This window comes from Dermacentor albipictus, chromosome 1, assembly GCF_038994185.2.
Source record: "Dermacentor albipictus isolate Rhodes 1998 colony chromosome 1, USDA_Dalb.pri_finalv2, whole genome shotgun sequence".
In the NCBI taxonomy this organism is placed as follows: Eukaryota; Metazoa; Arthropoda; class Arachnida; order Ixodida; family Ixodidae; genus Dermacentor; species Dermacentor albipictus.
The window spans coordinates 465244697-465260807 of record NC_091821.1 but is presented as its reverse complement, the minus strand read 5'-3'; the positions used below and the strand labels follow the sequence as shown (position 1 = coordinate 465260807).

Here is a 16111-nt window from a genome sequence, read left to right as displayed (position 1 = left end):
AAGGAGCTGCATAAGTTGCCGCTGAAACTTGTTTTGCGCATCTACCCGTCTCTGGGCTGCTCTCACCCGTATCCTGGCTCCTCTCAGCACTTTCACTCTTGTGGCCTTTCTCCGTGCACATAGCCAGATCAGATTACGAGCATCAGCTGAAAACACGGGGGCAGAACGCTTCGGGCGCTTCACCTGCTCTTCAGGGGCCGCACCCCGAGGTCTAGATTAGGAAGGTGCAATGGTCGCCACTTAGGCGTCCTCCGTTACGCTTCCTTAACCCATGTCATTGCCAGCATTAATACAAACTCATGAGTAAATTGGCAACCCTTGTCACTCTCTGCTTCACTGTGTATGCATTTATTTCTGCTCAGACAGCTTTGACGACCACAGTAAGCGATGTAGAGTAGACAAAGGACTTAAAGGAAAATTTTTTGACACATGATATGCATGAGTCCGACCCGGCGACTTGAATTAAAAGATCATGAAAAAGTATGTACAATGTACCATTTTACTCAAGTTGAGTTCTGACATCTTTCTAGGTCTTAGCCCGACACCTGTCTCGTCACATAGCCCTTCTCAGACTGGAGCTGGGACACCTGGCAGCGAAGACAAGCTTATTACCAAGAGCATGTCGCTTGCCAGCACGGCTGCGGCACATACGAAATCGGAGACTACGGCAAGACACCCCACCACTGCAGCCGCACGGACAACAGCAGTGCCTAGGACCAAGAAAACTCCGAGTACAACCACGCGTATCGCATCCTCATTGACGTCGACCTTCTCATCAACGACGAGGACAACTTGTAAGTACAATCAGCTGATTGTTGAGAAATTCGCACTCTTTGTTTCAGTATTGTCGTTGTATTGCCCGATGCGCAACAAGCGTCATTCCTCGTTGATCCCATGCTGGAAAGACCTACTCGTAACATGTTTGTCATTACTTTTGAATTTCTACGGGTTTTCTTTTATTCAAAGGAAGTTTGTAATGGCTCAACTGGCATTGTCGTGGTTACGTAAAAAAACCCAGTTGCTCCCAGAGCAGAGCAGCTGTCGGAAAGGGCGGTTTGATGAGTTGACAGCCGGACCGGCGCCGGAGCGCGAGTCATTAGCAAGGATTCCAGCTGCATAAGCGCGCGCTCACTTCACGCGCGCAACCAATCAGAGCCGTTTCGCGTCCGCCAGAGAGGGAAAGGGCAGAAAAGTGTTTCGCGCGCGCTGCACCAGATTCGTTTCCGTTCAGTTCAGTCTCGGAAAACGGACGGGATGACGACGCCTTGTGCGAACGACTGAGGAACGGGCAACTATCGACGAGTGGCGGCGAGAACTCGCCCGCGAAAGAACTCGCCATTGGCACGCCTATGCAGCCGTTAAGGGTTAATACAGTCCGACTTAGCGTTAGCGCCCACACATTACGTCATGTTGGCGAGAACAGCAGCGTCTATAGTACGACCGATGGTTGGACGCACCAGCGCAGCCAATGCAAGCGGACGCGACCAACACGCTCCGATGCGCCCGGCCTCGAGGGATGCTCGCCCGCGCGCCGATAACGTCGTGCAACAAACGAACCTTGAGAGCCGCCCTAGCTTGGCCAATCTGACAACAACGAAAAAATCATGAGATGATGGAGCGGGAAGCCGAAGCAATCCGGCACCGTTACCTGTAAGTTACTTAAATGTGAAGAAGGTCAGGTGCACCAAGGACAAGCTTCGCTCTTATTTTTTTATTATAGTATTCCTCAATTCTCAATTTTATCAGCTGCGGTCCTATAGAGAGTACTTAAGCCAGGTGATCGGCACTGCCGCGCAATAACTACACCAATCTACAACACGGGGTTCTTCATCTAGCTGAATGAGGCTGCGAGACCCATGATCTTCACTGTAATTGATTTCGCTCGTCTTCCACGCCTTTGTTTTCTTGGTTGTACTCACGTGAAAAAACCTATACTTAGCCTAGTAACATTGAATTGAACAGAATCGCCTTGAATTCGTTTTTTTTTTGGAAAGCCTTCCAAGTTTTAAATGGGCCGTTTCCGTGACTCATGAGGCAAACGAAAAAGGCAGAAAACCGACAGAAAATGTTATGCAAATCTAGGCCACGTGCTGCGGCACGTTTCTGGACACGCAGGCACTTTTGATGTTATTGGAATTGAATCAGTGAAAGCGAATTTATGGAATGCGTGCTCTGCTTCGGTTCCTCAATGCTCTAGAATTTGGAACCGCACGTTGCCAATGTGAAAACACGTGGTTGCCTCCTTTAATGGGAGAACAGTCTGTAGCAACATGAGTGCTTGCTTTCTTCTGTCGCGACTGAAGCGTTGTAGTTGGATTATTTCTTTTTCGAACACCGCAACACACGCCTAGGTGTTTAAGCTTAAGCGGCCTAAGTTAAGCCACTTTACAAATTTTGCAGAACTCTTCTAGTGTTCTCAGATTTGTCAAGTGGAACTGCTTCAGTACGGTAAACTTTCAATTCAGTTTTTAAAAGCTGATTGCGCTTCACGTAGGCTTTCATTTTACCTCCAGCGTAAATAATGAAGATAATGTTCAAGGTTCTTATGCATTTCTTCCCTAGATCGACCGATAGATCCAAGTTACGTTCGAAGAGGTAAGTGACGTTAATATACAATATATCTACATAGGTTAGTCGGCCTCGTGTTAATTATATTGTAGTAGTACTATCTATGCGAAGCCAGAAGAAGGCAATACAGAAGATACAACAAATAGCCTACATCGCATTTGCGATATATCCCTGCATATTAGGTTTCACTGCGAATGAACGGGAAAATAGGTAAACCGCGTAGCATGGTTCACTAATAATATTAGGCTGTGTCACTAATATAGGTATTGCCTGTATTAACTATACATCTAACGTTATAGAAGCTGTTAAGAGGAAGCTTTGCCTCTGGTGCCCCTATTTAAATGTAGGTGCAAGGAAAATTCGTTTTTCTCGGCAACCACTGAACGAAATTTGGCTGTTTGTCGCATTTAAAAGAAAAACTTAATATCTAGTGACTTGGTTTAATTTTTTTTTGTTTAGGGGGTGAATGTTTTATTGGGAATTGGCAAAAATCAGGAATTTTCAGAGAACAAAACTATCAAGTTTACAACTCTAACTCATCAATGAAAAACGATATCACAATTCAGTAAGTTGCATTCAATAGTACATCTAAACGAACAAAATTCATGTTACACATGAATCTAAAAAAATGTTGTCGTATGAAAATACAGCTTTTAAGGAACCCCTGTACGCAACGCAACAAAATCACACAAGATATAAAATGACCCGCCGTGGTTGCTCAGTGGCTTGGTGTTGGGCTACTGAGCACGAGGTCGCGGGATCGAATCCCGGCCGCGGCGGCCGCATTTCGATGAGGGCGAAATGCGAAAACACCCGTGTACTTAGATTTAGGTGCACGTTAATGAACCCCAGGTGGTCGAAATTTCCGGAGTCGTCCACTACGGCGTGCCTCATAATCAGAAAGTTGTTTTGGCACGTAAAACACCACGATTGAAAAAAAGGCATAAAATCACATATAGACTTCGTCCGCTTTCAATAATCTAATGAGTACCGTTTATAGAACCGCATTGTCGGTTCTTGATACAGAGCTAATAATATGTAAACTTCACGCTCCTAAATTTTTTTCGAGCTTTCCAATTTTGAAAACCTTTTTAACAAAATTCAGGCCCTAAATCAAAATTCCGCTTCAAACAGTCACGAGAATTTAACTTTCTCTCTGAAGTTGAGCGAATTTCATTAAAATCGGTCCAGGGGTTTTCTCAGAGAAGAATGTTTGCGTTCTACGTGTATTTGAATAGGCCGCCGCGGTGTTGGGTCCGAGGTAAAGCTCCCTCCTGACGAAATTGGTACAGTATATGACTATAATGCCCTACGATGTTCAGTCACCAGTCTTCTGGCCCCAGGATAGGTACTGCACTAATTATCCGGTTATTTAGTCGATAACAAGCAAATCGCTTTAACATCAAATTTCCGGGCATGATTTTTATGGGAAATCTATTATTGCGTTCGATTGCTCCGATCACGCTGTTCCGCCTTATGCATTGCGTAAATATGTTTTTCCACGTTTTGTTCGCGTGGAGCGAAATAAGAAAAGTGCCGCATGATTGCGCGCCCGCGCGCTGCGCCAGTAGCGGTGCCAATATTGATTCCAAGAAAGTAAATCAAGGTCATCGCTTGACCTCTGCAAGCGTGCGGAAGCGGCACGCTGTCGGTGTTGGCTTTAACGTGCCGCGAGGTGTTTGTTCCGCGTGGCGTTTATCGCATGTATGCGATGACCAGGTGGTTTTCGAGGTCCAGAAATGATCTGAGCAAGTTCGCTTCAATCGATTTCGGGGGCTGATGGTGACATGCAGCGTAAGCTCACAATCACGGGGCACTTTAGTTATTTCGCTCATTACGCATAAAGCTCGCAAGTAATTGCGGAGGACACAGTGCGACGAAAACGACCGAATGACATCTTTTTTTCAGGGCACAATAACAGATTTTATTAAAGCGAAAATCAGACATCCACCGGTTTGAAGCAATCGCTACAAAGGAAACCCTTCACTTCACTTCTCTTAATTACTTTAAAGACCCCGGTTAAGGGGTATAACTTAAGGGTAGGTTTACAGATAAAGGATACAGAGAGTGATCTTCATGACAAACAAATGTAGTTATGTTGTCCGCAAAATTTGATGAACACGTGAGGGCTGCAATGTCACGTGGAAGGCCATGCTAGTCTACTGCGGTGCGAAGAAAAAAATGAGGCCGCAGAAGTAGCGGTGCGAGTAGGTGCATGTGCGATTGAGAAAGGATGGACGTACGGGGCGCCGGTGGGATGATATACGGTGCTTGATTGAGGTAACTGTGAAATAAGTTGTGAAACAAAGATTAGCAAGATCAGTTTTACGTTTTAGGGATGATATGCTTATGTCGTATGAATATGAAGAATGGATGAACCTATTGGCACGATTTTGTACAGATTCTAGTTCGTTTCTTAAGTATACCTGGTGCGGGCTCCAGATGGGCGCTACATATTCTAGCTTCGATCTGATGAGTGATCTGTACGCGAGAAGTTTAATGTCTGATGGTGAGTGACGCAAATGACGCTTTAAATAACCGAGGGATCACTTCGCGGATGATATAATATTGCTGTTGTGTGCGTTCCATGAAAGGTCAGAGGATAAGGTGATGCCTAGGTATTTATATGATTGAACTTGTTCAACCGTGAAGTGAGATATTAGGTATGAGAATGATAAGGAACGAAGCTTCCGATGAAAGGAAACGAGCTTGCATTTAGTGGGATTTAGCTTCATTAACCAAAGATCACACCACTGTTGTACAAAGTTAAGGTCATGTTAGAGTGCAGTTTGATCAGAAATCTTCGTAATTGTGCGATAGATGACACAGTCGTCGGCAAATAAACGGATATGGGAGGATACACGTACAGGCAGGTCAATAATATATACGAGGAATAAGAGGGGTGCGAGTACAGATCCTTTGGGTACGCCGGATGTTACAGGGAGAGAGCTGGAACGGCTATTTTTATTTGAAACAAACTGGGAACGTTTGTTGAGAAATGCTGCGATCCATGGGAGAAGGTCAGGGTGCAAATTCAACTGGGAGAGTTTTAGTATAAGGCGTTTATGTTGTACTGTATCGAATGCTATTGCGAAGTCGAGAAAGACTGCATCGGTCTGAAGGTTCAGGTCGAGATTTGAATGTAGATCATGAAGAGATATAGCAAGTTGGGTTTCACAAGATAAAGATTTACGGAATCTGTGCTGGGAAGGATGAAAAAAAATGTTAGTGTCAAGAAAGTGCATAATGTGAGAGTATATGACGTGTTCCATGATTTTGCATGGGACGCTTGTGAGAGAAATGGGGCGGTAAATTAGGGGGGATTCTTTGTTACCTGATATGTGGGCTGGAATGACATTGCCCTCCTTCCAGTCGTCTGGCAAAATTCCTGTTTCGAGTGAAAGTGAGAAGAGCATCGAAGATAGCACTGCAATAATTTATTTAGAATTTTTAACAATTTTGAGGTAATATCGTCGACACCAGCCGATGATGAAAGTTTTAGTTTGTCAATGCGGGATGAAATGCCAGCGACAAAAATTTAACAGGGGCCATCATTGGTAGTGTCGCAGTAGGTGGCGTAGGAAGAGGCAAGTCGGCTTCGTCAGTGAACCGGATGTAAAAGCGATGTTAAAGGTGTCAGTACAAGCAGCGTAGCTTAAAGATTCGTCTTTATCGTTTGTAAGTGTGACGTCATGTGTTTGTTGCGGGTTTATGACTTCCCAAAATGTTCTAGGTTTAGTTTCTAGAATTTTGGATAAGTCATTAGGATAAAATGTCTCCTTCGCTTTCCGAATTGCAGTATAATAAGCGTCTTCCGCAGAATAGTACCGGTCCCATGCGCTCGGACTTCCAGCACACTTCGCAGTACGAAAAAGGCGCTTTTTCTCATTTCCGAGCCTTTTTAACTTTTTAGAGAACCAAGGTTATTTTATTTTCAAGAAAGCTCGCCGGGGCGATAAATTTATTATTCAGGTCAGTCTCTTTGTCCTTAAGCACTAGCGAGGTGTCATTGAGAGAACGGGAACCGAGATTGGATTGGAAAACAGCCAGAAAAACTCGTAATTCATTTTTAATTGCTTCATAGTTAGCCTCATCGTACAAGTGAATTGTTTTGCGGAAGACGGGGGGACGTGTTTTCGGGACGAAATTAAAAGCGGTATGAATGACTTTGTGATCGCTGATTTCCCTTGAATATACGATAGATTTTAAGCTTTGGGGGCTATTCATTAGGACAAGGTCTAGAATGTTTGAGGATTCACAAGTGACGCGCGTCGGTTCTGTTACTTGTTGGATGAGGTGAAATTTGAGACAAACATTGATAAATTTGCTTGCTTCAGTATTTCCTGAAGTTGGTGAAGCCTGATTGAGCCGATTGAGCCCCAATGATTGAGCCCCAATGCACACATCCTCCAGAAAGGAGGATGTGTGCATTGGGGTTGTTTTTAGTGAGCTGGGGTAATATTTCGTTATGTTCGAGGGCTAAAACTGGATCAGTTCGAGGGGGCCTATGGCATACACCGAGTATTATTGCTTCGGAAGGGGCACTACACATTACCCATAGTGATTCCAGTTGCGAAGATGTACTGATTAGAGAGCATGATAGTTCTTTGTTGGTGGCCATGAGTACGCCTCCGCCACGTGCATTTTTGCGGTCGTGGCGAAAAATGTTAAAGTTCGGCAAGTCAGCCAGTGCCTCCGTATCTGAAATGTCGTCAGTGAGCCATATTTCTGTTAGTATCAGTATACTACTGCCTGTTGATTGTACTAGATAAGACAGGATTACGCGTTTGTGAAGAAAACTAGGTATGTTAGTATAAGGTGCACAAAACGAACGATTCGCTCTTGCGCATTTATGGTGCTGATGGCGTGGTTGCTGACAGCGAGATGATCCCTACGATACGGCTCTGACAATTCCTGCTGCCGTGTCAAAGATATATTGCTGGGCTTCAATATGCAATGTTTTGAAGCGTAATGAAAATGGCACCGATTCGCTCCTAGCAAAAGTAATGAGCTGTTTTCGGGCAGTTCGAACTGGACGCGTGAAATTTTCCACCCATGACCCATGACTATTATGTCAAACTCTTGCCTTTGCTTCAAGTTGTTGACAAATTCGACTTAGCCCTAGCACCTACTCGCCGCCTGGTTTGCTCAGATGATAGAGCGATTGCCCCGGAAAGCCATTGGTCCCGGGTTCAAGTGCTGGACCAGGATGAATTTTTCTTCAACTGCGAGGCGTTTCTTTCGAGGAGCCCGTATGGGTTTCCTTTGAAGCAATTGCTATGAACGGGTGGATGCCTGATTCCCTTTAAAAATTATTTCTCTCCACCTTGCGGGTTTCCGCAGAACTCTTATGCCAATCACAGATTTTCCGTCGGAAGCAAGCCCACAATTGAACCTTGAAGTTCAATATTGCCACATCCAGAACGCGCGAAACCGGTAGTGATGGTCAAAAAGAAAGACGGCAGTGTACGTTTCTCTGTCAACTACCGTTAAGCTGAGCAGGGTTACAAAGAAAGACGCATACCCGTCATCGCATGTTGACGGTTTTGTAGTGAGGACGAGGCATACCCGCTATTTCTCGTCGATGGGCCTGAAAGGTAGGTATAGCCAAATCGAGGTCGACGAGAGAGACAGAGAAAGACAACTTTCTTAACGCCCGACGGGTCTTACAAATTGATGGCCCTCTCTTTTGGTCCATGCTCAGCTTCAGCGACTCTTGGATACAGTTCTGTCAGGCCTGAAGTGGCTGACATGTTTAGTCTGGCTCGATGACGTCATAGTTTTTTATACGTTCGAGGAACACCTTAGACGGTTTCGGCTGGTTGTACAAGCGGTATGGTCCGCCGGTCTAAAACTGAAAGCAGAAAAGGGGCCCTTTGGTTTCGAGGAACTCCAGTGCTCAGGTCATGTTGCGAGTCATCAACGTGTCCGCACAGACCCCGACAAGATCACGGCTGTCAGGCGTTTCCTAGGTTTCTGCGTGTATTACCGAATAGCTATTGCCATTTTGTTTCACATATAGCTTCGCCGTTAACGTGCCTTACAAGAGAAGACGTTGCCTTCATATGGGGCGAAGAAGAACAAGCAGCGTTTAATGATCTCTGACAGCGCCTGCAAACGCCTCCTGTGCTGGCTCACTCTGACGAGGACGCTCCTACTACGATTCATACAGACGCTAGCAATGTGGGTCTCGACGCTGTGCTCGTGCACTGCAAAGACTCAGCCGAGAACGTCAAAGTATACGCAAGCAGGACGCACTGACATGCCGAGTTTAATTACTCAACCACAAAAAGGAATGCCTTACAGCGTTAGCACAGTTGTGAAGTTTCGCCCGTATCTCTATGGCTGTTCTTTAAGCGCTGTCAGCGATCATAGCTCACTTCGCTGGCTGAGGAACTTGAATGATCTGTCTGGTCGACTAGCACTGTGGAGCCAGAGGCTTCGAGAATTCTCTATGACACAGGTGTACAAGTACGGAAAGCAAAACTCCGATGCCGACTGCTTTTAAAGTCCCCGATTGAGAAGGAACTTAAATATGATGATGTGGACGTGGTTTCTATAGGAGTTCCACAGACAGCCTACAGAGGGAAGAGAGCGACTTGTTGCCGCTAATTGATTTTTTTAGAAGGGCAGATAAAAAGAGCGGCTAAAGGATTTGTAGAAAGGTTGCCATCATTTTGCTTCCGTACTAATGTTCTTTACACGAAGAACTTCTCTTCAAGTGGAAGCAGCCACCTGCTTCTAGTCTAACCGCCTATCGGTCGTGAGATGTTGCAAGAGTGCCACGACGAACCGATCTCTCGCCACCTCGGCTACACGCAGACACTGGCGTGCACTCTAAAAACAAAGAGAGTTCCGGGCACTCTCTTTGAGGGAGTATCTGCTTGTCCCATATTTCACTCTCTTTTTAAAAGTAGATCGACCCTCTCTCGGAGAGAGTAGGTCAACCTCTCCCGACAAAGATTTGTTACTCCACCGCAAGGGAGTGCTAGTACTCTTCCGCAGAGTGCTAACACTCTCCGCACAGGGGTAATAGTACTCCCACAGACCGAGTGCTTCTACTCCTCAAAACTAAGTAATTCTCCTCCTCCAAGCTGAGTGTTTCTACAGCAGAGTGCTTGTAGACGTTCAGAACAGAGTGCTAGTGCTCTTCCCAATAGTGTGAAAGCACAATGTAGATCCATGGTCACGTTAGAAGGGATTCGCAATACTTACATGGGGGAATATTTGAGTCCTTGATGAGCAGCTCCTGCACTTATGCTTGGTGAATGACATGTAATCTGTAGTAGCCGAGTTACTCAAATGAAACATATTCTCTCTTAAAAGGTCAATATCTTTATTGATCATTCACAAGACAAACTGAATAATTATTTCAGAAACATGCTGACAAACACATAAATCACATTACAATGATGCCCCCGACTTTAGAACGCATCGTGTAATAACACATAAGTATATTGTCTAAAGTTTCATCTGTATTACAGTAGAAATATACCTTAATTTCAACTGGCTCCTTCTTTTCAAAAATAATGTATACAAAAGAAAGTAAAACAGAACGGACGGGTCCAAACGGACAAAGTACTGACACTATGATAAAAGAGAAATATGCACAAGATTACTGGCCAGCAAACGCTTTTCTGGCACAAAGCGTGTGCACTTATATGGCTGAGGTTACCAGATGAGCTGCCATGAATGGGGCTGGTAATGTAGATAAATAGTACAAGAAACTCCTTTTGTGTGCCATATTCTAAGGCAGCAGTTTAATTGATAACGTCCTGTACAGCGTATGGATGTTCCTGACTGAGAGTACAGTGCATTTAGAGATGTGTTGTATATTCCCGTGTGAGGCCGCAGGTTTAGCTAGCTTTGCTTATATTTCACATAAAGTTATTCATGTATGGGCGGCTCCCCATTGTTTCCAAGTGTGTCTTGTCGTGGTTCTGCAGCAATATCCTTCCCGGTCTCCAACCGGTACAGAGGCATGTTATATTGCTTATTTGGTTCGCCTCCTCATGAAAATAGTTTCCTGGTGGTGTTGGGATTCATCCGTTACACTTTCTCACAAATAAATAAAATAAATTTACAATATTATACAGTGTGTAGCAAATGAGTATAAAGCTGCAAGGTGCATTAGCCTTAAAATCTTGCGCATCAAATTTCTTGTCATATATGGCAGCTTTTCATTCCAATTAGGGTAAGAATGATGTACTTCGGAGGAACAGCTTTCATAATTACATGGTCAAATAATTGTTACTCATTGAATATGCAATCTAAATAAAGCGTAGCATGGCTTCAGATGTGAACCAAAATAAGATGGGATGAATATGATGCATCACCGGCGACATAAGCATAAGTACAGGCACGAAAAAGACAAACAATGAAGCAAAACATAAATCGAGAATGGCACCATCCTGTTTCACATATCCCTTCAATGCACGTGGATTTTGCATGCGACAATGCATGCACTTGCACAATAAACCAACTACCTGAAAGCAAAGTTTTTTCCTACTGATGGGGTTAAGATGCACTAAAGTAAGAAAAATTATTGCACTGCACAGAATCTTAATCCCAAAACAAGTACATATGTGTTTAGGCTGATTAATACATCACCTCTCTGTGCACTCTATCTTAAGTCCAGAAGGTCATGAAAGCCATGAAACTAAGGGGCTTTTGCTTAACTCTATATGTTCACATCCGCCAATGGACGAGCAAGTCTTCTACTCAGATGTTCTCAGTTCTTTCCATTGAATGCATCTCTACCTATACTAGCATACTTGGTTGGCAAGCTGATTAGAGAAACCACAATATTACATTTTTAAAATAACTTTCAATTCCAAGTTACTTTCCGGCTTCTAAGACGTAAGGTTTGCACCACAGTCTACAATGTTAAAGGCCCTAATTGCTCCTTGCTTTCGTTTCGGGAGGCACGAGCGGTTCTACTGAACCGGTTTCGTGAGCATGCACGTAAACGATAATGCCTTCTTACACATGGGATTCTCTTCCCCCAATGCTTCCCCTTTCTGGAACTTAAAAAGAAGCCATAATTCTGAAGTTAGGTTTAACAATAGATAAAAAGGAAGGCATGAAAATCTGCCTGCATCATGTGAGAATTTAAAATACAGAATCAGTGGTTTGTATTTGCACCCTTGCATTCACGAGCTGCTAAATGTAAAGTAATAAAGCTGTTAAATGTATGTAAGCGCCTAACAAGCATGAGCTGTTGCTTTTTATAGTGAACACAGGCACCGGGCTCATTGCAAGTATGTATCACGTCACTGAGCAAATATGCAGTTTCATTGTACCACTATTTTTGTTACATGAATATATCTGTTGAGAGGCAAAACAAAACGTCACTTCTCACAAAAATAATCAGCTTTTTTTAAACACATTTCTAACTTTTCAATGACACTTGCTCCTATGTGTTTGTCTCCAGAGAGCATACTTCATTTGGACTTTCTCATCGGAGACATTAAATATGTATACCGCGTTAAGATGACTGCTAGCACATGAAAATTTTCATCTTGGTGTGACATACTGTGTTTTGATTTTGTTGACATTTAATCAAATGGTACACCCAATGTACTCACATTTTAGTTTTCCTGTCCTAATTGCATGGCAATGTATTTTGATTCTCTGGCGTGCGCTCCTCTGCACTACGGGAAGCTGAGCTGGGCTGGGCTCTTTGACATCCTTGTGTCCTTGCAGCTGACTTCTTGCGTTATATAAAGTGGGTGCCTGAAAAAGACCTTGTGCAAATGTCAACACGGGGACATACTGTAAAACAAGATCAACACAGTCAAGGTCATGACACTAAAAGAAAGTCTTAGCTCTTAGTCTACCTGCTGAAATGCACGCGAAACATCTACATGACTGCAACAGTCAACTGCTAAACAAACTTCCATTTTTAGATTTTAACACAAAATGAATAACCGACAGTTCGTCCTCGTTCGGCACCAATGTTACTATACTCTTGCTAATAAATAGAATATTGGTCATTGTCAGATGTCATAGGTCGGTCCGGTGTCGCAAGCACCACTTGTGACGCATCCTAAGCACGTGCCCAGTGTGCCCCCCGGACCATCTCTGGTTGTGCCACTGCCCAAGCCATAAATATGATCCTGCAAACTAGATATTCAGTAGGGATGAAAATATGGTCCTCCAGTTCAATGGATATGACTGGATGTGCCTATAAGGAAGGGCAACAAGCCTTGTTATGGCAAGCTTACCCACATTTCAGTAATAACAAGAAAGTTCACTGAGGCTTGGATCTAAGCTTAGTCAAAGGCATGAACTTATTTTCATTGATGAGGTACGCAGTGGAGTTAATTTTTGAGACTCGGCTACTGCTACAGTTTGAAATCCAACATTTACCATTCTTGTAGGCATGTAAACGTTGCAGTTAGTTCGCAGTTATTAGTTTACTAGACCAACTCTTTGTTTTCTGCACGACAGACGACTGATAACACGGAATTGAAGCAACGCTTTATTTTTACACTTTATTCCTCTACTAAAAATACTAGAGCGATAAACACAGTTTGGTCTGCCATGCAGTAGCAAGATACACACATAACGCTTGTAACCCCAAGAGCAAGTGTGCTTTAGCTGTTCATATGACATAACTCGGCAACGTCAACTCACATTACCAAATGCACAGGCATGTCCAAAGCAATAAGCGTACGCAAAGCGCCCCTGCAATTGTAATTCCACACAGCCGCCTTTATATTCAATGCCGATGCATAACTCGCTGCTTCACAATCCACCATGTTTGTAGACATAAGAACCCTTTCATATTCGCACCGGGCTCCAAATCCCCAACAGGAGACATAAAATCAGACATATAATCACACCATTTCAATGCAAGAGCAAAAACAGTTCAGTCTTAGAGCTAAACCCCACGAGAGCGACGGCGACAAGCGATGCCTTCGGGCCGTCGCTGCGACAGATCGCTCGGTCTGGAAATCTAGGAATCGTCGCTCGTCTCCCGAAAATCCAATGGGCCACTAGCCAATAGCGCGAAGCCGGAACTGGATGTATGTACATCGCTCAAATACTACCGATTGTCGCGCGGAACGAGCAAACGATTGAAATTTTATACGTGCAAGGGTAAGAACCGACTGCAGGACCTTCAGAAATATTTTATGCTACCTTTTACAGTCAAATACATCAACCTAATTTACTAAAGCACATGTCAGGCTAGTTTCGACGCGTATTTGCAGCCCTCATACCGGCAACACTGGGGAGGCGTCGCTCAACATCGTCGCTCACACGGGGTACGACTTGTAGGCGACGAGCGAAAGCGACAGCCATCTCCATCGTATCGCTTGTAGATGTCGCGCGCAAGATCGCATATATGGGGTTTATATTTTATTCAGCATAAAACATTGTTTCCTCATGCGTTTTCAGTAAGTTCAAGATAACGCGCCCAATTGACCTCTTGCAGAAAGTTTCTAACAAGAAGTGGAGCTGCACGCAACTTTCAGTGGTCGCAGATTACCCATGGGCGAGACACCATCAAGCGCACGGCTTATTTATACCGAAAGCGTGGCGCCAGCAAAATGGCGCCTACTGTTAGGTGACTCCTTATTTCAACAGCGTTCCGTACACAGTAGACTGCCAAGCTGAATAAATTGAAACACACAAAACGTACACTAAGCACGCTCCGCATAGGCTCGGAATCATGGGCTGGTGAACAAACCGTTTTAAGCGTCCTCTCACTTCAAGTCTTCTTGAGCATACCATGGTTCTGGCAGCGTTTGCGATTTTCGAAGCTCTTACGGATATTGGCAAGTCATAAAATCGCATGCAGTTATCGCGACAGCTGGCTTTTTCGATTGACATCGAGACACAGCGCGCTTGCCTAGTGCGTCGTCAATCGCGTCGGCTAAGCGCCGCGACGACTTCCCGGCGATAGCATATCATATATGCAGAATGTGCACCTAAGTCAGAATTCACATACTGTGGAGGATTTGTTGTTATATCCAACGAATGCCTGACGACTGTCGTGTTTTCGCGGTGATGTGAGATGGCTGACACATGTTCTCCCTTGGATGGCCTCCGTTGCTGCTCGCTGGACGGATTACCTATTTCCGGTGCTCTGCTGTTCCGCGATGTTGAGCGTGCGCTCGGTGCAGCAACTCCGAGTGAAAAAGTAGAGCGCTTGTTCCACGTTCCATTGAACTGTGACTCCCTATTCTTTTACAAACGGAATGGTTTGCTCTTTGCTCAGCGTCTGTGAGTGATACATTGCCATGTTCGGGGCCAGCTTTCTACAGTTGAAACAGAATATTACGCTACGTTTTATTCTCTATTGCCGCAAGAGTAGAACGGGCATTCTACTCTCTCTCAGAAGGACAGAGTTTAAAGCACATTTCGCTCTCTCCTTGGTGACGGAGTGAACAATGCATTTCCCTCCACTCGACAATTTGTGAGCGTAAAACAACGCTTTGAAGAGTAAATCAGCCGCTTCATTCCTGCGATACCCTTCCTAGTTTTTAGAGTGTGAGTGAAAGAGAAATATTACTGCCCAAGGATTGCGGCCTTTGTGAAACGTTCCGTGCGCACGTGCCTCGATTGCCAACAACGCAAATTATCACATTTGGAACCAGCTGGGCTACTACAGCCAGTCCAAGTGCCCACGACGCCATTTGTCCAAATCGGAGTGGACCTTGGCAGACCATTCCCGACTTTCAATACTGGAAATAATTTAGTAATAGTTGCCACAGATTGCCTAACATGATATGCCGAAACCAAGGCCCTTTCAAGCGCCACTGTAGCCGAAGCAACGCGATTCTTTATTGAAAACGTCGTTTTGAAGCACGGTGGGCCATCGGTGATGATAACGGACAAAGGCACTGCATTTACGGCTACATTCCTAAAAACAGTGCTTAGCCTCAGCGGCACTACTCATTGAAAGACCACAGCCTATCGCCCGAAAACAAGCGGCCTTGAACAAGCGAAAACAAGCGAACACTTGAACAAGGCCATCGCAGATATACAGAGTTTGCACGTAGACGTAGAAAACAAGCATTGGGATGACATTCTACTGTGCATAACATTCACTCATACCACAACGCAAGAAACAACGCGACCGTTTAGCCTTCTTCATGGCCGTGAAGTGACCACGATGCTCCATGCTATGTTGCCACATTACTGCGGTGATTCAGGCATGGACGCTGAAGCTTTCGCTCAACGTGCTGAAGAAGCGAGACCAGTCGCCCGACAACAGAATCGCCCCACAACAGGACTACGACGTTCGACGCTACAATCTACCACGCCACTACATCAGGTATCAGCCAGGTGACAAAGTGTGGGTTCGGGCTCCAATCCGTCGGCGAGGGCTTTCAGAAAGGCTACTCAGGCGGTACTTTCGTCCGTACAAGGTGATACGGCGCCTCCGCGACCTGAACTATGACGTCATCCCTGACATTCCTGCTTCCTCCAGGGCGAGCCAGCGCACACCGGAAGTCGTACGCATTATGTGCATAAAGCCCTCTTGTTCGGAATGAAGAAAGAGAATGGTCCACACCTCGTCTGACGCATCTTC

The 16111-nt window shown here is 44.8% G+C and overlaps 1 protein-coding gene across 1 annotated transcript in view; it reads left to right on the top strand.

The window, feature by feature from the left end:
• The window catches only part of LOC135905642 (serine-rich adhesin for platelets-like), a 108324-nt gene that overhangs the window by 46798 nt on the left and 45415 nt on the right, over positions 1-16111 (top strand). The window contains exons 23-24 of the mRNA XM_070531484.1: positions 531-794; positions 2563-2595. Coding sequence (XP_070387585.1) covers positions 531-794; positions 2563-2595 — 297 coding nt within the window. The remainder of the gene's footprint in view (positions 1-530; positions 795-2562; positions 2596-16111) is intronic.